The 22,301-nt window shown below is 44.9% G+C and overlaps 1 protein-coding gene across 3 annotated transcripts in view; it reads right to left on the bottom strand.

The window, feature by feature from the left end:
• Window positions 1-13,818: 13,818 nt before the first annotated feature.
• Window positions 13,819-22,301, bottom strand: part of pcm (5'-3' exoribonuclease pacman) — a 67,821-nt gene continuing 59,338 nt past the window's right edge. For all 3 annotated transcript variants that reach the window (XM_089573434.1, XM_089573436.1, XM_089573435.1), the window contains 3 exons: window positions 21,577-21,923; window positions 19,335-19,568; window positions 13,819-15,709 (listed from right to left, as the gene is read on the bottom strand). In XM_089573434.1, the coding sequence (XP_089429560.1) occupies window positions 15,332-15,709; window positions 19,335-19,568; window positions 21,577-21,923 (959 nt within the window). In that variant the 3' untranslated portion in view covers window positions 13,819-15,331. The remainder of the gene's footprint in view (window positions 15,710-19,334; window positions 19,569-21,576; window positions 21,924-22,301) is intronic.

Genomic DNA, 22,301 nt, shown 5'->3' with positions numbered 1-22,301 from the left:
ATGTGTGTTATTGTATCAGCAGTAAACCACGTGCAAAAAAAAAAAAATCAACAGCCAATAACTACAGTCGGTAAAGCGAAATTTGAGCGCAGCTCTTCACATATTTTAGTTTTGCAGTATGCTGAAGTAAAGAATTCCAGAGAGCCACCTGCCCCAGCGAGAGGCAGTGATAGGCGACATTTGGCCCTGAGCACTTGGCTACCACATACTTTGTATAGACAAGTTCTGTCCCGCCTCATACGAACACCAAAACACTTTCTTGAATATCTTTTTCAATGAAGGCAAATACACTGGCTTACACAAACATCGAAATTACTTGCTATTACATCTTAATAAAGTGTTCAGTGTCACACTATTACGATGCTATATATCAATTTATGCATGCCAGCACATCATCTCTGGCTGAGAAAGATCTGACAAATCTTGCTTTTTGACAGTATGTGGGCACAGAGTCATTGATTGCACAGACCAAATATGACTATACCAACAGAACGTGAACTCAGAGGATTACCTTAGAACTCATGTGCCTTTGAAAACATGCAGTGAACATGGAAACAATTTTATTTTTAAGGTGCGCCGCCCAGCGTATGCACATGCGTTCAGTGCACTCTTTCTGCGCCATGAAGGACGACTCGGTCTCAAGAGCAGAAGTACACACTGCCAGTGCATTCCAGGACATTTAATTCAGATAGGTACTACATGAGACGTAAGCAACGTATCTATAGCGTTCGCACCGTGCAGCTTTATTGCTTCGCTCTGTCCCGAGCATTTTTCAGTCCACTGAGGTGGTTGCGAGCCACAGGTGGGTTAGTCTTGCGATTATTCTGCCGGCAATTGCTTCTCTCTGTGATCTAGCAGATCTACGCCACCTCGCACCCACAACAGTCGTCAACTGGTACTGTCGCCATTCGGTGTCCAGATCAGTGTCTTGAAGGATCGAAGGCGGGCTGGAAACGACATGCTGCAATGTTCTCCAACCCTTGCATCACAAGAAAGTCAATGCGACGACATATCACAGCCCACGCACTACATCGTGATGATTATAACAAGAGTTATATGCACAGATATTTTCCAGAACGAGCTGGAAACACCCAGATCAGGGACGCCAGTACTGGACGGCGCGGGCTTGCGTCCTGCTCACTCACCTTTAGGGACGCATGGGAGGTAAACACGCATTCCATAGGCGGTCTACTGGTCACAAACAAAAAAGGGGCAAATTTAAAGAACTACACACGCCACAAAGACGAGACACCGACGAATACTTCACTCGCAACAGCCGCCGACCGCGATTCGAACGTACGTAAACAACCGCCATGTTGTTTTTTTTTCTTCTTTGCTAACTGACTATAGGGGGCGCTGTAAGAGCGCTAGCATCATCATCATCGCGCGTTCCCTCAAAGAAAAGTAAATACAAATAGCCCAAACCAGCAATAAACTAGAAAAAAGGCATTAAACGTTAAAAATTGCAACATAAATAAGAAAGTCATTTATGCAGTTGACGAAAATCAACACACTCATTCAAAGGAAACGCCAATAAAATTGATTCATAAAAATAAAACAAAAATATAAATATGCATGTTTTCTTCTCCTTGGTTTTGACTAAAGCTAGGACGTGCGACTATTTTTTGGCAGTTTTCTAAATCGGGTCGCCCAGTGCGACCATAAGAAAATTAAGGCAAGAAAACTGAAAACGTAACAGGGGCACTTAAGGGTCAACATTGCATCGTCACAATATGCACGCTTTCTCTCTTGTTGCTCATCCCAAGCTTGAATGCATGTCAATTTGCTGTTTCAAAGCAGAATGGTCTTCTATCGTTGTAGCGGATTGAACCGAACCAAATGTACTGTCATGAACAAAGCGGTCACATAACTTTAACTTATGCAGCTCAAACTCACATTATTTATTATTTGAGTTTAGTTTTAATGACATGAAAGAACCACAAGTACCATTATAAAAGGTATTTTTCATCAGAGCACTTCGGATGGACTAGAAGCCTTACTCCCAACAGTGTGCAATAAAGCCATTTACACAAATCATGTTGGCAGCAATGTTGAAACTGTGTGCGTCCACCTTACTTGAAACTGCAACATATGCAAGACAGACAAAATTTTACCATTCAAAATCATAATGTGCCGAGATATTGCTGCAATCTTGAACGTAACCACGCTTGCCATTACAATCAAAATGACTCAACAGCACATGCAAACATAAGAATTTTTTCTTCACAGACATTTTGACACTACATTTAGTTCACTATTTATGCAACTTCCGTTTATTTACACGATGGACACAAATATTCACATGCACGCCAGTCTTAGCATGAGTGCCATGCATTAGTAATTGTCAATATGCACCCCGGCACACATTGTGCATTTGCACATTAAAACGCTCATGAAAACTCAACAAGTGCTCAGCAATTACTGCAGCTTAAATGGTAAAGCACACAGAACAAGTCAAAGTTATGGTATGGTATAGAATATGGGGTTTAGCGTCCGAAGGCAACATGGGTTATGAGGAACGCCATAGTGCAGCGCTACGGATTAATTTTGACCACATGGGGCTCTTTATCGAGCACTGATGTCACTCAGTACACAGGCGCCTAGCATTTCGCCTCCACTGATAGGCAGCTGCCGCAACTGGGATCGAACCCGTCCTTGGGAACAGCAGCGGGCACCCTAACCACTCGGCCATTGCGGCGGGGCGACGGCTGACCACATTATAAGCAACCAAAAGTCCAGGTCTCTGCTTTATGTCTTACATGTTGCCTAGGTATCTTCTACTTTTACTATATCTGCAATCTAAAAATTAACGATAGACAACTTCCCCGCTCCATCTAAATTACTATAATTGTCCCATGCCCTTCTTCGTTTGCTACACACTTGAGCTTATAATTTTTGGCTAGTTTTATCAAGGTGTCATACAAGTGTAACAGCTGCCACAGTATGAATTGTGGATTCTAAGAGAAAAAAGAACTCAAATTTAGCACTACTTTGAACAAAAATATTCAGCCAATATATGCACAACAGGCATACACCAATAACATTTCTACCGCAAAACCGTGAACCCACCGTACCGAGGAACAGTAATAGAATATCACTGGCCGCCGCGGTGCCTCAGAGGTTATGGTGCTTGGCTGTTGACCCGAAAGACGTGGGTTCGATCCCGGCTGTGGCAGTCGCATTTCGATGGAGGCAAAATTCTATAGACCCCTACAAAAATTTTATTAGTCACCCCTTATCGTGCTAATATGCAGGTACCAATTATTTCTGTAACGTACCTCTCATCATTTCTGTAATACCCGTTACTAGGTCTTCAAGAAAATAATAAACTGAAATGTAGCAAAGAGCTGATGGTTGTCTTTTCATACAACATTCTTCACAGCAGCTCTGCTTCTGAAAGGAGCACCTCATTCTTTGTGGACTCAACTAGTTTTCTTCTATTTTAATCACCATGAGGTCAGAGTACTCCAGTAACACACTGAATCCTGATATGCTACACTCTAGTGAGCCAGTTTCACAACTCTCATAAAAGAATGATGAACTCAAAGGTCTGCCACAAACATGTCATGGGCTACATCTTTAATGGAGTAGAGAAACCAAATTTTTGGATACACATTTCTCTTTACATTGATGCACTAGGCAATGCTGTACACAAGCCACCATGTGGATTTTAACTTTGTCAGCTAAATAATTTACAATTTAATTTTTTTTCTTGTGTCATCTGGTTTCGGTTTTTAACAGCCGAATGACTGCTCTGAAGTCAGATACATTTTCAGGTCACATGAGGCACGCAAAAAGAGATATAATCGCTGCCTGTTCACTTTATGTGACTCCAACTCTTAGACAGGTTTGTGCACGAGTTGATGCAAATAACAATGAACAAAACTGCAATAATACTGCTGTCTTTGTATGCCTCACATGACCTGAACACATCCCTGACATCACAGTCGTCGTTCGGTTGTTTAAGCTAAATGAGTGCGAGAGAAAAAATGCAATTATAAATATATTGCCTCTTGTTGTCGCAATCCATGCAGCTGTCTAGTCTTTCTAAAATACTGCGCATCATTCTAACCGAAAGAAACAACTAAAATTTTGTTGTCTCTACTCCTTTAATACCTACTGGGCCTTGACAATATAAAAAGCACCTATACATATCAGCGAACTGAGCTGCCAACCTTCAAAAATGTATCCACAAGCTCTTTTCACATTGTGCTTTTAAATATGTTGCCTCATACTCGTGATATACATATGTTCTGACTGTGCACATTACAAAAACAGTAATTCAGGAACCAGCAGACCCACCCATTCAGCAGCATGGCAAGCGAAGAATGAAAATTAGAATGCAGGTAGAAAGAAAAGGCACACAGCTTTTTCAGACCTTCTAATTTGAATACTTCAAACTTATGTGGCCAACTGTAAATGTTTCCTTATTGAAATCCCACACTCCTTTAGACGTTTGCCATAAACCAGAAAAAATTTGTCAAAATGCTTCCCTCTAAAAGGAACAACCAAATATAAGCAGACAAGCCATGTTTACATTTCATGCATTTTTAAGCGCTTCACTGTATGCACAGAAGCATGTCACATGCATGGCGTGTTGATGTTTGGTTTATGCTGCTTCTTCACTTTATATTGAAAGGTCATGGCTATTCTTTTTTTTGTGTGTGTGTCCATTGCCCCACAGAGCTGCCGTCTATGGAGCAAGCTTATTTGCATTTAAAGGTCGCTTGCCTAGTCACTGCTGACTCCACACAAAACAGATTTTCCACTCAAAACTGGCAATGTGCAGTAAAAGCAGGCGTGCAATTAATGTGACACCTCATACACTTCGTAATGATGCATGCAGTGGCCTACATAAGGCCAAGCCAGCATGCTATTCATGTATGCGCACAAATTATATTCACTTATACAATGCTAATGTCAAAAAGAAACCCTTCTAGCTACAAATGCTAGCACAAAGTTAATGCAGCGCATTACAGCACGCATGGCATCCAACGTCCCTGTACAACATACTTTTACTAATAAGGCTAAAACAGTGCACCCTGCACAAGGATGAAGGAAGATGAGACAAGACGCAGCATCTTCCTTATGCAGGTGTGCTGTTTTTGCCTTATTATGTCATACCAACTTGCCCATCAGTCTGTGTTTTTACTAACTACTGCAGCGGAAAAAAACAGCTGTGAAATTTGGAATGCATTCATGGCGTCTAGAAATTGAAGCTCAGAAAATGTAACACACAGAAAGTGCAAGAAACTGATCATCCGGAGTGTTTACGTTTCTCTCTGTGTTTCTCTCCAAACAAACCCAAGGGCCACACTGGCTACGCGGATGCTGAAAGCCTAAGTCAAGCCTCCCACTTCATCACAAACCATTACAAAAATGACAGAGCAAGCAAAACAAGTTTCGGCCTTGTCTGGCTTTATTCCAATGCTGAACGTTACAAGAAATACACCAAGAACCACATGTTCTACTTAATGAGAATAAAAACACTTCACCAAATAGATAAAAGAAAAGCAGCTTTCTAGATATTCAAAGGTTCGGTGGTGTGACCATACTACGACATTTGCTAAACGCCTATCAGCGAAGAAAGCGGCGTACGGATCATAGTTCATGTGTCGGGCAGAGTTTCGTACTGCAGGCATATTAAACATTAAGACGGAAGATGTGTTGTCCTTTCAAAGGCTAGCGTGTACGCTAGCCTTTGAAGTACGCTAACATTGCCTCCTTCTAGAGGAGGCAATGTTCAAACACGAGATACAATACCGAAAGGTGCCGAAGAGAACTGAAGCACCGCCTTGCAAAACGTCTCTAGGGGCTTCCGATATCATACCACGGCTGGAACAGGTCGCACTGCAAACTTGCATAATAAAGACAACACTAGGGCACTGGGGTACAAGTCCGGACGTTCCATTGCACCAACCTTTGATGACTTTCACGGCAGCACTTACTCCACACGTCAATGCACCGCGCGGTAAACAGCCATCGCAGCAATGTCAACAAACCACCGTGGCGTTGGCGATCGATGGTCACCGTGCAACCGTGGAGACGCCAGCGACCTAGAAACTATGGCTAGGGACGTTTCAAAATTTTGCGACGCCATTTTTACCTAATTTTGTAGCAAAAAGTACCCAGAAATGTACCTAAACAAACGCCATTTTGGAATGACGTCATTAAAAGTCACGTGACATGAGGATCGTCTTCCTCCATTTAGCCTTACGCATGTGTAGGGCATCCAAGATGCATACTGCTGCGTCACTATAAAGTTTTTTCCTTCTCTCTCTACATATTTTTTTGTTCAAGGCCAATTTATGCATGAATTCAATTGCTTTCCCATCGAATTTGCATGCGAGCTGCATTTCATGTGACTTTCAGCATCACCATAAAATGTTTGCAGTTTGCATGTAGTAATGAAGTCAAGTGAATGAGAATTTTTTTATTGCGTTAGCAATACTACTCCAGGTTTCGCCTCGTTGCGTAGCCCCGGTCGGCAGGGACGGATGACCTTGAACAGCCGCTGCGCCGAGCAGGTGGCGCGAACGTTGTTTCAACCGCGCTCCGCCAGATGGCAGCGCCGTCGGCGCGCCGCGCGTATAAATGCGCGCTTGCCCTGGCGTGAATGCAAATTTGCTATGCAGTCCTCTAAGGAGAAGTGGCAGCGACAGGAAGAAGCGAGAAAGCGACAACGTGCACAAGAGACGTTCTTCATGCTGTTCTGCAGAACAGCATGAAAAACGTCTTGCAAAGCGTGGTGCTAAGGATGCAGCTCGGCGACATTTTACCTTGCAGAGTGGTTCCACGTCATCGGTCACCAATGACTCTCAACACCTGACTGCTCACCACAAGCTAACAAGCGAACACACAAGCGTATACAGCCATTGCTAAAGCAGTTTACCCGGTTTAACCAGAGCTAAACCACTGCCATTATTTTTTCTTGTTTGTCTTCATGGACAGGCAGCTGGATATCTGTTTTGTACTTGGCATGCACTAAAGCCAAGCACGCTGGTGTTGAGTCAACTTTTGCCAAGAGTTAGACCTCTTCAGGTGCTGAGAGAGAGAGAGAGAATAAACTTTATATATAGAGTCTTTGAAGAGGAAGGCTCCCTTCTGGCGCAGATGAGCTACTGTAGCTTGGTGGCCTTGATCTCTTGGATCTCGGTGACCTGGACAGCTCTCTCTGTGACCAACTTTTGTTGCCACAGGTCCAACCAGCGCAGCGCGGTCGCCCACTGCTCCTCTGTGGTTATTCTGCTGAAAAGGTTCTTACCGCAGGACCACACGATCTGGTTGAGATTAGCATACTCTCCGCAGCTTTTGCATTCTGCAGAGTATATATCTGGATCAATTTTGGCTAGTATTGTGGGGCATGGGAATGTGTGCGTTTGGAGCTGCTTGAGAGTGGTTGCTTGGTCTTGCGTGAGCGTGGGGTTGAGAGGGGGGTATTCCATTCTATCAACCCGGGCAAAAAAGCTTACAACTATATATGTTAAAGACTTCTTCTCAAACAGGCAAGCAATCATCAACATGGGAGACTTAGTTACAGACATGATAGAGCTAGGTAGCAGGGGCACCCCGCAAGGGGCAGTACTATCACCGCTCCTATTCAATTTAGCCTTGCTAGAGATCTCACAACGAATAAAACAGACACTGAACCTATATCACAGCATGTATGCAGACAATATTACGATGAGGTAGAAGAAGTGTCACACGCAGGTGTCAACATAGTAACCGAAGTTGCTAGAAAAGCCAGACTGGCTGCTCTCCTTCCAAATCCGAGCTTCTCATCATCCCCCCCCATGGGCAGGGAAAGTCATCAAAACATCAAACTCAGGATAGACAACCTTGACATACCAATGGTCAAAGAACTCAGGATCTTGGGAATGTGACTGCAAAGCAATAGGCAAAACTTCTACCTTCATCAGAAATATGACTAACTACGTTGATCAAACAGCTAGGCTCATTAAGAGTGTCGCCAACAAAAACAAATGACTAAAAGAAAAAGAAACGATAAGGTTAGTGCAAGTCTTTGTGCTCAGCCGCATATGCTATGCACTCCCATATCTGACTCACGGAAAAGGAAAGAAATAGCATAGACACTCTAATACACAGGGCATACAAAACGGCTTTGAGACTACCAGACAACACCCCAGGCTAGGCTCATGGGTCTAGGCATAACAAATACGGCGGAAGAACTCATTGAGGCACAGTTGACAGGGCAGATAACACGACTCTCCAAAACTGCAGCTGACAGAAAAATTCTAGAAAGTGTCAACGTGAAATGCAGGCACAACTCACCTCAAATCATGGATCTCGATGGGCAAATAAGGGGATGTATCATAATACCACCCTTCCAAAAAAACATGCACCACTTTCACAACATCAGCAGAAGGAAAGCCCATGTGGCAAATATGCACAATAAACTTAAAGACGACAAGTCAGCGCTGTATGTCGACGCTGCCGAGTACAGGCACAACCACAAAGGAGAATGCATAGCAGCAGTGACCATACCAGTGAAAAGTCTAGAAGAAGCAGAAGAAACAGCAATAGCGTACGCCATGTGCATAAAAGTCTTGCAGGAAAAGACCATAATAAGCTACTCAAAAAATGCAAAAAATAACTTCATAAAAGGCAGATTACAACCCCCCCGCCGCAAAATTAATTAGCAAATACTGCCCAGGAACTCGAATTAAACTAATTACATTAGACCCCTGAACACTCAGGCCTCTCAGGAAACGTAAAGGTCAACAACATAGCCCGAGAACTAACTGTCTGGGCAGGACCAGGTGTGTTCCCAAACCACGGGGCCAGATCAGCGCGGGACCATCTACTCACCTTTAGTGAAATCACGACTTTCTATCAAAGGAGCAGAATGGAATATCCCTTCAGGTGCTGAGTCGCATTTGAGGACACGAGACCAAGACGCTCTCAAATTCCTCGTAGACAAGGCAAATGTACTGGGATGTACCTGAAAGCATGGCATAAATTGTAAATTGGTTTTTCAGGAAAGGAAATTGGGCAGTGTCTGTCTCGCAAATCTCGGTGGACACCTGAACTGCACTGTAAGGGAAGGGAGAAGGTGGGAGTGAAAGAAGAAAGAGGTGCCGTAGTGGAGGTCTAGTGGAGGTCTTGTGGAGGTTTCAGAAACTTCAACCACCTGGGAATCTTTCTTAAAGGTGCAGTGACGTCGCCACCTGAAACATTGATCTTTTCAATAAAGTTTCTTCAAATATTTCCTGTAGAAGCACATCAAGCAAGGCATGCAAAGTGAGCACAGAAAATAGTTTTTAAATGTACTCTGTAGTTTAACGTGCCTGAAATGTGCCGATTTGTTTACATATTGACTTTATAAGACAGGAATCAATCAAACCAAGTACATATAATTGCCACCTCTAAAGGGTTTGGGCCTCACAATGTAGATATATGCAGCCCTGGTGGAAGTTGCATAATCATCAGAGAAGGCGGGAATATTTTGTGTGGATTCATGGCATGCTCTACAACAATCTGAAAATTTTTATACATTGGATAATAATTTGAACCTGAAAATGATAAGCAAAATATGATTTATTTGCTAGATAACTGTTACAGAAAATTCTTGGGATAACCTGCTGTCCATTTAGAATGTAATCCAGGCTATCACTGATACAAAACTTGGATAACAGAGGCCATAGCGAGTGCACACTGAGAATGCGTGTTGTGTTGTGGTTAATGGTGCATAAGCAGCTAAGGCTATCATGCGCCAAGAACAAGGTATGGAAAAATTGGCTTGAGCACAGTTTGAAAACAAAGTGGATAAAAACGGTGGTGTAAAGGGCCTAAAAGTTACTTTTACTATCTAGCTGATGAAAGACAAGAATTTTAAAAATGTCTGATAGAGACCTTTAAAAGTTGAGTAACCTCTGCGCATATCCTTGGCTCGGCAAGGGTTTCGAGGCTCGCAACAACTCCATTGAGAATGTGATTCCTGAGAATGCGCTTGGCATTCTTATGGGATGGAGTGCCATACAGTAATCAATGTTGCTTTCACACCGTAAGGGATGACAAAATCACTATGCAAGTTTTTATTCTCACACATACACAAAAAGAGGTTTTTTTTGTCTTTTGACTCCTTCATAAACCACAAATAGTGCTGTACATCTGACACCAGTGCAAATGGTTACAAGTCACTAAAGGAGCCGTAAAGCCTTCTGCCAATCCTCTCCCGAGTTTATTCAAATCCCTAGCCGTCGTCTGTAGTATTTAGGACGCCCTTTTCTGTACCAATAAAATCAGCAGTCTATCTCACCTCACAGAGAAGGCTGGAGCATGAAAGGGTCATTGGCATACTGCAACGCATGCATGTCCCCACACATCTTAACTATGTACTATCGCGCTCAATATGAGTTGCAACGCGCGGTCATCGACCGGGGCTCGTTCCGTGGTGTGCCTCCTCCAAACAGTCGCTCGGATTTCCGGGAGAAACTGCTGTCCAGGAAACAACAGCACCCCCGCTCAGGAAAAAGTTTCTCCCAGAATTCCGAGCGACTGTTTGGAGGAGGCACACCACAGAACGAGCCCCGGTCGATGACCACGCGTTGCAACTCATATTGAGCGCGATAGTACATTGTCTTGAAGGCACACATTTGCAGTTAATTTATGCATTTACCTCAAGTTCTGTTTTCGCCTTCTCGGCCATTGCTACAGTACTGGCAGGTTTTTGTATCCATAGTTCGTTAATCTTTTGTACACCATACACTACATCATTCAAGCCTGCCTCGCCACTCAGTACAATGGAATAGTACAGTCAACTCTACATGCAACTCACGATGAGACATTGTTCTGCAGGCAGTAACTGGTACCTGTAACTCACAGGTACACTTTGAGATTTCCCTTCAGCTAAATTGGCTATGCAGTGCTGCATAGCAGGTAACAATAAGGTATTTGCAGCCAAATTTCAGGGCCATTAAACGTATAGGTTTTTATTAGGAAGCATAGTAGACGGTACATGCACCAAGTGAGGTGCAAGCTACCCGATAAAGTGGATACGATGTGCTTCTGATAATCTGCCACTAGCTACAAGCTCTTACATTGCCTTCTACTGCATACTTTTTTCTATGCTACGTTCGAAAATTTCTGGCATGCTTTAATCTTTCTAATCAATTCAATTTTCAATTCAATTCACATTTATTTACCAGAATACTGGACGGTCTCCAGGGCTAAAAGGTCCAGCCAGCAACTTGACTGGGCCCTGGAGCCGTTTACAAAGGAAACAGCAGACGTCGTGCCTGTTTAGCGCATTGTGTACGAGAAAATGTATTTGTGGATGTCCACTGCAAAGCCAGAGATCGAAAGTGCAAATCTAATATGCAGACCTACAAACCAAGTTGGCATTGCATGCATACTATATTTGGCAATGCTATAATGCAGCAGAAACTTGCTGATATGCTTTTTAAAGAGCCACTGAAGAAAACTCCACACAATTATTGTTCTCGGTAAAAATTCATTCTCCGACTCTTCCTGGCTATGACGACGTTTTTCTGGAATCACATCTTATCGGCGAGAAAATTATAAAACTCTTCCTGTCCTCCACCAGTCGATTCAAACTTGTGGCATCCTTACCGAAACGGACAGGTTTGGCACTGTTTTGAAGTGAGTGGCATTGTAGCATAGCCTCTGGGATCAGCGTCAACACCCACATCTTGGTTGCAAAACCAGCAGTTGAGAGCGACACCTGCATTTCATATCGTGGTATTTTCTAACTTATAAAAGCTGTTTTCGGTGAAACTGGTCTCTTTGTGATTAGAAAGCGGTACTATATAGATACAAGCCAGCTTGCATGTGCCCTCAGAGTTCCTTTAAAAAACAAAGGAAAGCATTACCAGGAAAATGTATGACCGAAGTTGCCCAACTTTGAAAAATGCAATTGTTGAATGAGGTACGAAACCATTTATTGACAACTTGAGTTCATAAAAATGTCGATTGGCATTTCTTGGCATAAGGTCTGACCAGCTTCTTGTGTAGTGCTTGAAAAATTTAGTCCATATTTACATTGTCTTTAGCGCAGGACAAACTTGCAACACATCCGGTCAAACTGACAGCATTGGCAAAAGTAGCCGGGATCCCTCCGTTTTCGAGTGCTTCACTCCCTCGCAATGCACTGCGGGGTAGCTGCTGTGGTGGCCAGACTGTCACGGCAATCTTGGTCTTCATACTGCGCTCACCAGACCTGGCCTGTCTGTATGTAAGTGAGTCGTCGTAGTACTCAAGATGCTTCGCTTCTTTGCCGCAAGACACTGTGAAAAAGCCACAGTTTCTCTACACGTCGCGCTCCAACGGGAGCAGCCAGCTTGTATGTTGTGCATTTTTTTTTAACACTTTGCCCCATTGCATCTAAACGCTGCAGAGAAGTCTGCTTGGCAGGTTACTGCCACTGCATTTAGCTTCATGTCGCGTGCCTCCAGGTTCGGCACACTGTGTTGTATGTTCACATATGTGCGGTCGGTTGCTAAGCGTATTACACCACCAGACTTAAGTTGGAATTTTGAACATAGTAGCTGGACAATCATGTTAACCAGAAACGTATTACCTGGAAGAAAAATAGCGTAACTATATAGAACATTTTTATAGCCAGAGATTTTAGTATATCAACTGGGAACGTATCAACAGGTACTACTGTTCACAGCTGTGAAAGGGCAGGTTATGTTGCAGTTTAATAGGGAGTATACACTTCAGCCACAGTGGCCATCATGTTGGTGTACTTGGAGCATGGCGAAAGGCAGCGCAGATCGTCGAACTGGCTTATAGCTACCTGTACCAGCCTGCACTGCTGAAGCTGCGCGTTGAACGAAAAGGTGCCCGTGACATTACAAGAGTACTTTGTACTGTTGCTTTATTCCATTACACCCAAATTTTCTCTATATGCATTTTACGCTCTTGCAATTTGTGAATTTACGACTGCTACTGGTCTTCTTTTCAAGACGTGGGGGCTCTATGCCCAATGGCTCCACTTGGAGTGACATGATAATGTAGGCTAACGTGGAGGCTAACAAAGAGGGTTCAGCTTAAGTTAAGGACAACGCAGCGAGCTATGGAAAGAAAAATGATAGGTGTAACGTAAAGAGATCGGAAGAGGGCGGAGTGGGTGAGGGAACAAACGCGGGTTAATGATATCCTAGTTGAAATCAAGAGGAAGAAATGGGCTTGGGCAGGGCATGTGATGCGAAGGCAAGATAACCGCTGGTCCTTAAGGGTAACGGAGTGGATTCCAAGAGAAGGAAAACGTAGCAGGGGACGGCAGAAAGTTAGGTGGGCGGATGAAATTAAGAAGTTTGAGGGGATATAGTGGCCGCAACTGGCGAAGGACAGGGCTAATTGGAGAGACATGGGAGAGGCCTTTGACGTGCAGTGGGTGTAGTCAGGCTGATGATGATGATAATGTAGGGTCACGTGGCCAGCACAGGGCACATAAGTGCTCATTCGAGTGACATCATGGCACTCGTAACACGACGACCAGCACTGTGAGGCTGGCCATCCTGTGACCAGTCATGCTACTACACCAATTCTAAACAGATACAGTGGGACTTATCTTTTATCAGCTGCATTGTAAAAAGAAAAGTAAAAAAGGCACAACATGATATGTACGATTGGTCGAGAGCCAGAAGCACTGTGCATAGTGTACCTGTGCACTCTTGTAGCCTGCAGCAGGCTAGCAACGCTGAGGAGAGAACTTCAGAGACAAACAGCAAGTGCTTTAACAAATGATAAATTCAAGTTCAGAATGCACGCAACCTCCAAGCACTGGCTGGAGGACGTGCAAATGCTATGCAGAAATGTCTACGCACAGAGTGTGTTTTTTAATTTAAGAGTTTATTTACACAAATTTTGCATTCTGTGTCCACCAAATAAACTTACCTGCCAATATCCCGATTACAGTTATCCGAATTGAGATGCGCTGAAGCTGTTCGTGACAATTCCAGGCTGTTTAAAACAGTATTTACAACCATATGCACTGTTGTATGTTCAGTACACGAGGGCACAGAGATATGTGATATGGTACCAACGTGAAACAAAAATGTACAGTGGTTCACTGCATGAGAAGAAAAAAAAAGTGAAGATGGGATGTACAAGAACTTATGATTACCACGTGCCTTGCACCAAAGTGAGTAACAGAAATATTGCTGAGCTAAAGAATTTAGAACACTAAAAATCAAGCAGGTTCACTAACTCCAACCAAGATAAATCCCAACAGCCCCATCTTTGACAGAAACTTGCAACTCCTCATTATCTGCCAGTTTGCACAAATGGCCATGTAATCGGACGATAACAACCTGTTGGAAAATAAGCAGTTTCAAGAAACATAACTGGCATTTGTATGCACCGACAAAGAAGAACAAAGTCAAGTTTCTGAGAAACACGTAGTAGCGTGCTTAGGAGCAGATACTAGCTACTTGCAGATAAAAGTCTATAAGAGCAACTTAATTTTAAGCTTTCTGTCTGACATGTCTGTGCTGTGGTGCACAGTTAGTAATCGATATGGCCTGCAATTCACTGGTGGTTATAGAAACTAATTTCACCCGGCAGTATTTGCACAATTTTGATTACAGGCGATAACGATGGTGGAAACAAAAAGAAGTGTTTCCAAGTTCTTGCCAGTCTGATGCACCCAAGCTAGCACTGGTTTTATTGCTATAAATGGCAACGCACACTAAACATGCGATCGTTAAGCTACAGGTCATATTAATTAAGCATGGCTGTATACTTTTGTGTTGATTACGAATGAGTGCCAAGCCTAAATATTTTGAGACTTTCAAAGTAACAAAGAGGGCCAGTTTTGCTGAACAAAAAAACCTGTCACCCCCCTACCCCCTCAACAAAAAGGAAGTGATTTTGAATAGCATCCATGTAGTAAAAGCCTGACTTGCACATTTAGAGATTCATAAACATGCCAAAAAGCACTACTTCAAACACAGCCAATCAATGCCTTCCTATTTTGCCAGAAATTTTTTTTTTAATTTTACACGTAAAGCATATCCAAAAAGACAATATCTCATGCAGCACTGAACATCTAGCGATCTGAATCAGCAAGGAGTAATGAAATACCACTGTTCGCAAAATACGTTAAATTCACAAACCCCAAGTACAAGATAAAAAAAATCAAAGAAATGAAAGGCATGATCAGGAAGAAGAAAGACCTTATACGCTCGGGTACAGTCTGCCAAGTCCGAGTTCAACTTTATAAAAACCAACAGTGCGTTCACAGCACAGGCTGGATTCCATCAAACTTCCTCGCGTAAAGATTCGGACGAAGCCTTTCCTCGGATACGAAGGAGTCGTCCTGTGACCATTGACCAAGCAGACCTCAAGAGGGGGCATTGGCGAATTTCACAGCCAGTCTCGATTTGCGAGCGGGTGGCCTTGATTCGGACGACCTGTTCCCTTCGGAAGTCGGCCGCGTGGTGCTCGGAGAAACCTGTTTGGACTTGGCTACAACTTGTTGTGTGCTGGATGGTGACTGCGGCACTGTTGCTTTGCCTGTCTCCAGCTTCTCAGCAGGCGCTGTGGCCCCTTGTTCCTTGGTGGTGCTCTTGTTAGTTGCTGGGTCGGGGCGCCTTAGTTGCACCATTGTTCTGGGCGGCTGTTGTGCCTTTGGAGCACCACCCTTTATTTCTTTTTTCTTTCCCGGAGAACTTGAACCAGCGGCGGTTGCTGCCTTTGCAGGAGGCTGTTTTCGCAGCACCTGGAATGTGCGATGGTTTTAAAGGTTGCGACATGCAGATATACAGGGTGTTTCACCTAAGACTTTCTGCAATTTTTAAAAATAAGCTATTTGAATTAGATGCGCGCTTTTTCTGGCATAGCATTGTCAGTGGTGTAGTACATCATAGTGCAGCTAAGACGTGCTAACTAGCAGGCTTGTTAACCAATATTCAATAGTTAACTTTTAAACTATAACCGTTGGGCTCCTTAATTATTGAGAGGCATGCAGCCCACCGTAAGTAATGTCCATATCCGTTTTTAGAATTTCGAGAACGCGATTATCCTCGGCGCTGTGGCCCAACAAATTTCGCCTACATCGCGCCAAAATGCAAGCGGTTTGAGAAGTTTGCAGGCAAAGCAACCTCTCCAGTGAACCTAACTCGTCGAAATAGCCAAAATTTGTTGGGCCACAGCGCCGAGGATAATCGCGTTCTCGAAATTCTAAAAACGGATGTGGACATTACTTACGGTGGGCTAGATGCCTCTCAATAGATTAAGGAGCCCAACGGTAATAGTTTAAAAGTTAACTATTAAATATTGGTTAACAAGCCTGCTAGTTAGCACGTCTTAGCTGCATTATGATGTACTACACCACTGACAATGCTATGCCAGAAAAAGCGCGCATCTAATTCAAATAGCTTATTTTTAAAAATTGCAGAAAGTCTTAGGTGAAACACCCTGTATACAGTAGAACCACTCCACAGTAAAGCTGTTAGGACCAGCAAAGATCTTTACTACATCAGTTGCTGGTGATGCAAAACAACCTGCAGATGCTCCCTGGTAATTTGGCTACTTACTAAACGCATAGCGTTGGATGAGAAAAGAAACACTTAGAGATGCCTTCTATCCTGCTCTAATCATCCCATTATGTGCTAATGATTTATTTCAGTCATCACATTTTACGATCTCATGTTTTTGATTTTGTCTAAACACTGTGAAACTGCTGCATTTGCACAAATATAGCATGGAAACGAATGTAGAACCTCGTTAATTCGAAGTCCGTCGGACCGCGAAAAATCATCGAATTAACCGGGTTTTCGAATTATCAAAAATCGACGAAAAATGAGAAATAAACGTACAAAACATGGCTGCATCAACACTGCACCTTTATTTTGCCTGAAAAACGGTCACTTGAAGTAGCCATCGATGCACGACTGCTTGACGCGGTAGTTAGAGGTGCGTACATACTCCAACGTTCTCGGCGCGCGGGCGAGAGCCATCGGCGACGCGATGCCAGGCGCTCCGACGCGACTGCTACTTGTGGCTACGAAAGGGGAGGGGGGGGTACGCTCGCTCTTCTGCCACCCTTTGATTGGGGGCACTGCTTGGAGCGGAGCTCCGACGTGAGCGCAGAACGTTCTTCGTTCGACACGCCGCCTGGGAGAGGAGGCGAGTGGCGAAGGGAGTAGAGGGGAGGAGTGGCGCGGGAGGCGTGCGCAGTGCATTCTGGGTGGGCGGCTTCGGCGCGCTCGGCGCGAAATAGAGACATGCTCCACGGTGCGGTCAGAGTGCGCCGAAGCCGACGGACACGTCCGCGGTCATAGCCGTGCCGCGCGAGCGTGCGCTACGTCGGAGTATAAACGCGCCTGAACACAAAACACGTTTGATCGCGGCACCGAACAATCAAAACACTACGAGCAGCGCCTGCCACGAGCTAGACAAACAACGGAAACGGAGCCAGAAAAATTGTGACCTAGCGGCACCTGGTTGTTGCTTTGTTAACTAAAGCTAGCCTCCGAGACTGGTAGTCGACTGTGCAGATCGCTGAGGCACAACAAACCACCGGAAACCGAAAATTGATTTACAGTGCCGCCTGGCTGCCACTCCGGCAACTCAACTATACTGGCCTCAGAGACTGGCAATGTATGTTCTCACCACGAATCACTGAGGCCATGGTTTAAACCTACGTATTATCCGGAGAGGGGTGCGCTGGCTGTTCAAATTATCCGGCAAATTTTGCATGGAAACTGTTGGGACCGCCGAAAACCTTCGAATTACGCGGGATTTCGAATAAACCGAGTTCGAATTAACGAGGTTTTACTGCATAACATCAGGGGGGACTTTTGGTCCATATGAAAGAAAAAACTTTGCATGAACATGGATGGTGCCGTCTTTCACGACGTCGCTGTCATTTAAAAGGCAACAGTTGAAAAACGCACGTGACACAATCAAGTGTGGCAAAAATCCCGCACATAGACAAGGCAGACGCCTGGGCATGTTGGTTAGACATTATCGGTGCAGCGCATACAACGAGGACACAGACACAAAGCATTGTGTCATTGTCAGCGTTGCGTCTGTATCTCTTCTCGCCCTCGTCATATGCACTGCACCGATAATGCCGCACATAAAGCCACTGCACCTCAGCTTCTTACTATAGCTTCTTCGCCCTTCACGGTGCCTGGTAACAGTGCTGCTCCGCTATTTCACTGCCTTCCCATTCTCAATGACATGTGCACCCTTCTTTCTGCTTTCACAGCCTGCTTTTTTTTTTTCATGCATATTGCCGCATTGTCTCAGGATCCAAAGGACTTTGAAAAGTTGGCTTCTCTGCGCAGCTCACGAGCCTGGTGACTAAGCTGTCTTGAAAAGCGCCGTTTTGTCGTCGTCTATTTGCCTCAAATGTTGGCTTTGTGATTACGCCTTTACATGTCTGTTGCTCCTAGATGTCCTGGAAAGCGCGTGCAGACTGTGATGTCATCATTCCACGGGAAGTATGTCCTCGCGCCTGCACGCTCTTTACTATAATCGTTTCTTTGAATGATAACTATGCTCTCAACCAAGAAGAAATGCACAGTCATCTATGTAAGGCTATATGGAACCGCAGTTTCACTTTAATATAGCGGGGTTCTACTTACAACTCATTTGCTCTTCACTATCTCTCTCTCCCCATTCCCCCCACCATCCCAGAATTCGTGTTAGCTAATTTTTTTCATTCGTGAAAACCACTCAAGAACCAATCACCATGTGGGAACCAACCTGCATAGCATGTTTTAATCTGAGCATGCCCACCACAGCCCTAAGCTCTACACCACTGTAAAGTGTACGGGTGGTACAGCCGTGAGCAAAAAAGATTAGCACAAGTGACATAATCCTCTTATCTGAGTCTTACAGGTCCACCCAGCGCCTGGCCCCCGTCGCAGCCCCTTCAAAGCCTTTGTTCATTACACACCCCCCGGATATAAGTTTTTCCACTATTGCAGCTTAACGAATCAAGACTCACCTCCCTCCCCTTCCTGACACGCATCCCCTCTCACACCTCTTTCCTTCCCCACCCCCGGGGCCTTCCTCCTCGGAGCGAAGGCCCTATTTAATCCCTGCCAATGATGAACGCTTTGCCCAGACGAAGACAAGTCCCCTTGTCGAAACGTTGGCTCAAGCAACCTGAGGTTTTCCCCTCCCTTGTTCATTTTGTGAGTGCCACAGGAGTGGCAGATGACACTGCCGGGCGCTGAGGTTGAAAATATCGTGATAACAAGAGTGCCAGGCACGTTTGCAAGCCATGGTGCCTCGCCAGCCGTGGTGCCTCGAGTAAACACAGTAATCTGGATCAACCGGTGAATCAACAATAACACAAGCAACGGTGACGAGCACGCTGGGAGCGTCACCTGAGTGGGGACAAACACGTTGGCGGTCGCCGACAGCTGGTGACCGCTCCGTTCAGGCTCCAGCTGCTCTCTGTGGTGGCTGACCCTCTGCACCAGCTGTGGGTGCTGCTGCTGCGGCCTGCCACTGCTGCTGTGCTGTGGCGACCAGCCCCTGCCACCCACGGCTTGGGGCCGCAGCAGCAAGCCGTCCGGATGTGGTGGTTGCCTGTGCAGCTGCTGCTGCTGCTGTGGATACTGCATGCACAGTAAAAGGTCCACAAACATCCTTTCCGGTTCTCACACATTGTTTACCGACTGGCATTTGAAGTGAATGCCTTCAAGCACAAGGCATTCAGGTTAGATGAAAAAAAAAAAAAAAATGAATGACAGGGTGATGGAATCTACTGCTTTACTCGCCCCCTGAAGCACGAATAACACTCGGGCAGGTTACAACTAATAAACAACTACAAACTTCTCGCTTAGAACCATGCTAAAATGGTTAAAGCAATATCAGAGCAAATATCTGTTCCGACACTGTGCAAGCAATTCAAGCTTGTGGCCAGCTCATACAGTGGAAACCTCACAATGGAAAACAAAGATATCAGATTTCAGGCAGAATACTAACCCAAGGTTTCTTTAACTTTATTCATATTTTCTTTCACAGCAGCATACATCCCTTTCCGCTCTTTTAAATGACATGCAATACTAGTATTTGCCACACATTCACTGATTCCTTACTATGACGAGGCAAGCAAACAAGTCATTCCAACAGAAACAAACCATTACACCCAAAGCAACACCACGAACCACGAACCGACACCACACGAACCGACACCACACGTGAAGGCAACAAACTGGTCAGTCATGCAATCCATTATATGTCAGTGGGCGCTGACCCATCAACGTGATCCATTAAACTTCGTTTGCATACATGAACCTTCTTAACAGCTCACTCTGCGCCTTATCTCGCATAACGTAAGCACCCCTTAAACTTTTTTTCCGCCCCAAGTTCCTCAGAAATACTTTGAATTTTCAATGACTTATGAGGAAAACCCCGTGAGTGCAGTCGAAAATATGAGGGGGTAGGGGGTACCCAAAAGAAATCGAACTTATTTTTGTTTGAACTTATTTGTTCACATTTTAAGTACGGACCTTCAATCTCCTTCAAAGTACTCTCCACTTGCAATGCTACGCTTGTCGAATCTTTCATTCCATTTTTCAAAACATTGTTTAAATTCATCTTTTGTGATGCTTGACAGTGCCTCCGTCGTTTTTGTCTTCACCTCAGCAACATCAGCGAAACGCTTTCCATTCACCTATTTTTTTCATTCTAGAAAACAAAGAAAGTAGCACGGGGCACGGTCGGGAGAGTATGAGGGTTGAGGAACAGGGGTCATGCCATTTGTGGTCCAAAATTGTCGTAGAGACAGGGCTGTGTGAGCAGGGGCATTGCCATGATGGAAAAATCAGACTCCCAACTGTCACAAATCAGGCCGCTTCCACTGCACACTGTTGCCCAATCTTTTCAAAACATCCAAGTAGAAAGCCTGGTTAACTGTCTGACCCTGCGGAACAAATTCTGAATGGCAGACTCCTCTCACGTCGAAAAAACAAATAAGCATTGTTTTGAGGTTTGGCTTCACCTGATGAGCTTTCTTGAGGCGAGGTGAATTTGAAGTCTTCCATTGGCATGATTGTTGCTCTTATTCAGGATTCGATTCAGGAACACTAGAATTGTCCCCATAGCATCGTCCTTGTACGTCTTTCAGAATATTTCAAGAGTTTCCGTTCCACTTTTTCCAAGCAAAAATCAGAATTTCACCGACGCACGCTGTTCACGAAAATCAGCCATTGCAAAAGCGACACTCACACAAAACAGTCGTCACTCTAAAACTCTGCCTAAACTAGTCTGACCTCCTTCAGCGACCTCCTTCACTCGGCTTACTGACTCTGGAATGTTCGTTCTATGCGCTCCTAGTGGCAAAACGCGATACCACAGAAGCTCTGCCGACCCCAAAAATTAGTTCGGATTCTTTTGGGTACTTCCTCATAGGTTGTCACACTATGGTGGTGATATAACACAGCACCAACACACATGGCTATCATGCCAACAATCTTTATTCCTCTGTCCATCCGCCTTGCCGATCCTTCCTGACGCTTTCCAAAACCTAGCACCCTCGCATGGCACTGCCTGAAACTAGGTCTGTTGTAACAGATTCCTTTGCCGCCACAAATTCCGAACGAGGTGCTTTTGTGTACTTACGACAAAGGTGTTAGGCCGTGGCATGAAAGCACTGCGTGGGTTGGACTGGTGGAAGTATGGGCGTTGCTGCTGCTGCTGCCATTCATTCCCCGATGATGTCCTATACAGTGGCGTGCGGGTAACCGGTGCCGGCATCCTTGGCATCTGCCATGTTGCGTCTGGAGGCTGTGACCGTGGTGGCTCAGGCCGGCTGTTCAGTGCCTCCATCAGGCGGCGGTTGGTCTCGACGAATGAATCCGGGATCAGCGACGCCTCGCAAGGGGGCGGCATCCGAAGACGCGCACCGAGCTCGGACAGTGACAGTTGGTTGCCGAAAGGGAGGGGCATGCTGGGCCGCAGAGCTGGCACTGAACAACACGCGGAAGAAATGACAACAAGCACAGCACCACAGACTCTATTTGCAACAGCCAGATATGGACATTTCCAATGTGAATAGGCAGATGTGAAAAAAAAAAAACTCACTCTTCGGACTTTTGCAAACCAGACCTTGCACTACCACTCGCACCATGCTAGGTGCACACAACAGTCTACTGGTTTGGTTTGGTTTATGGGGTTTAATGTCCCAAAGCGACTCAGGCTATGAGAGACGCCGTAGTGAAGGGCTCCAGAAATTTCGACCACCTGGGGTTCTTTAACGCGCACTGACATCGCACAGTACATGGGCCTCTAGAATTTTGTGTCCATCGAAATTCGACTGCCGCGAGCAGGATCGAACCCGAACCTTT

Source organism: Amblyomma mixtum, chromosome 2 (genome assembly GCF_055824585.1).
Source record: "Amblyomma mixtum isolate Tamu chromosome 2, ASM5582458v1, whole genome shotgun sequence".
Taxonomy (NCBI): Eukaryota; Metazoa; Arthropoda; class Arachnida; order Ixodida; family Ixodidae; genus Amblyomma; species Amblyomma mixtum.
Note: the sequence above shows the minus strand (reverse complement) of the source record. Positions and strands in the feature narration are given on the sequence as shown.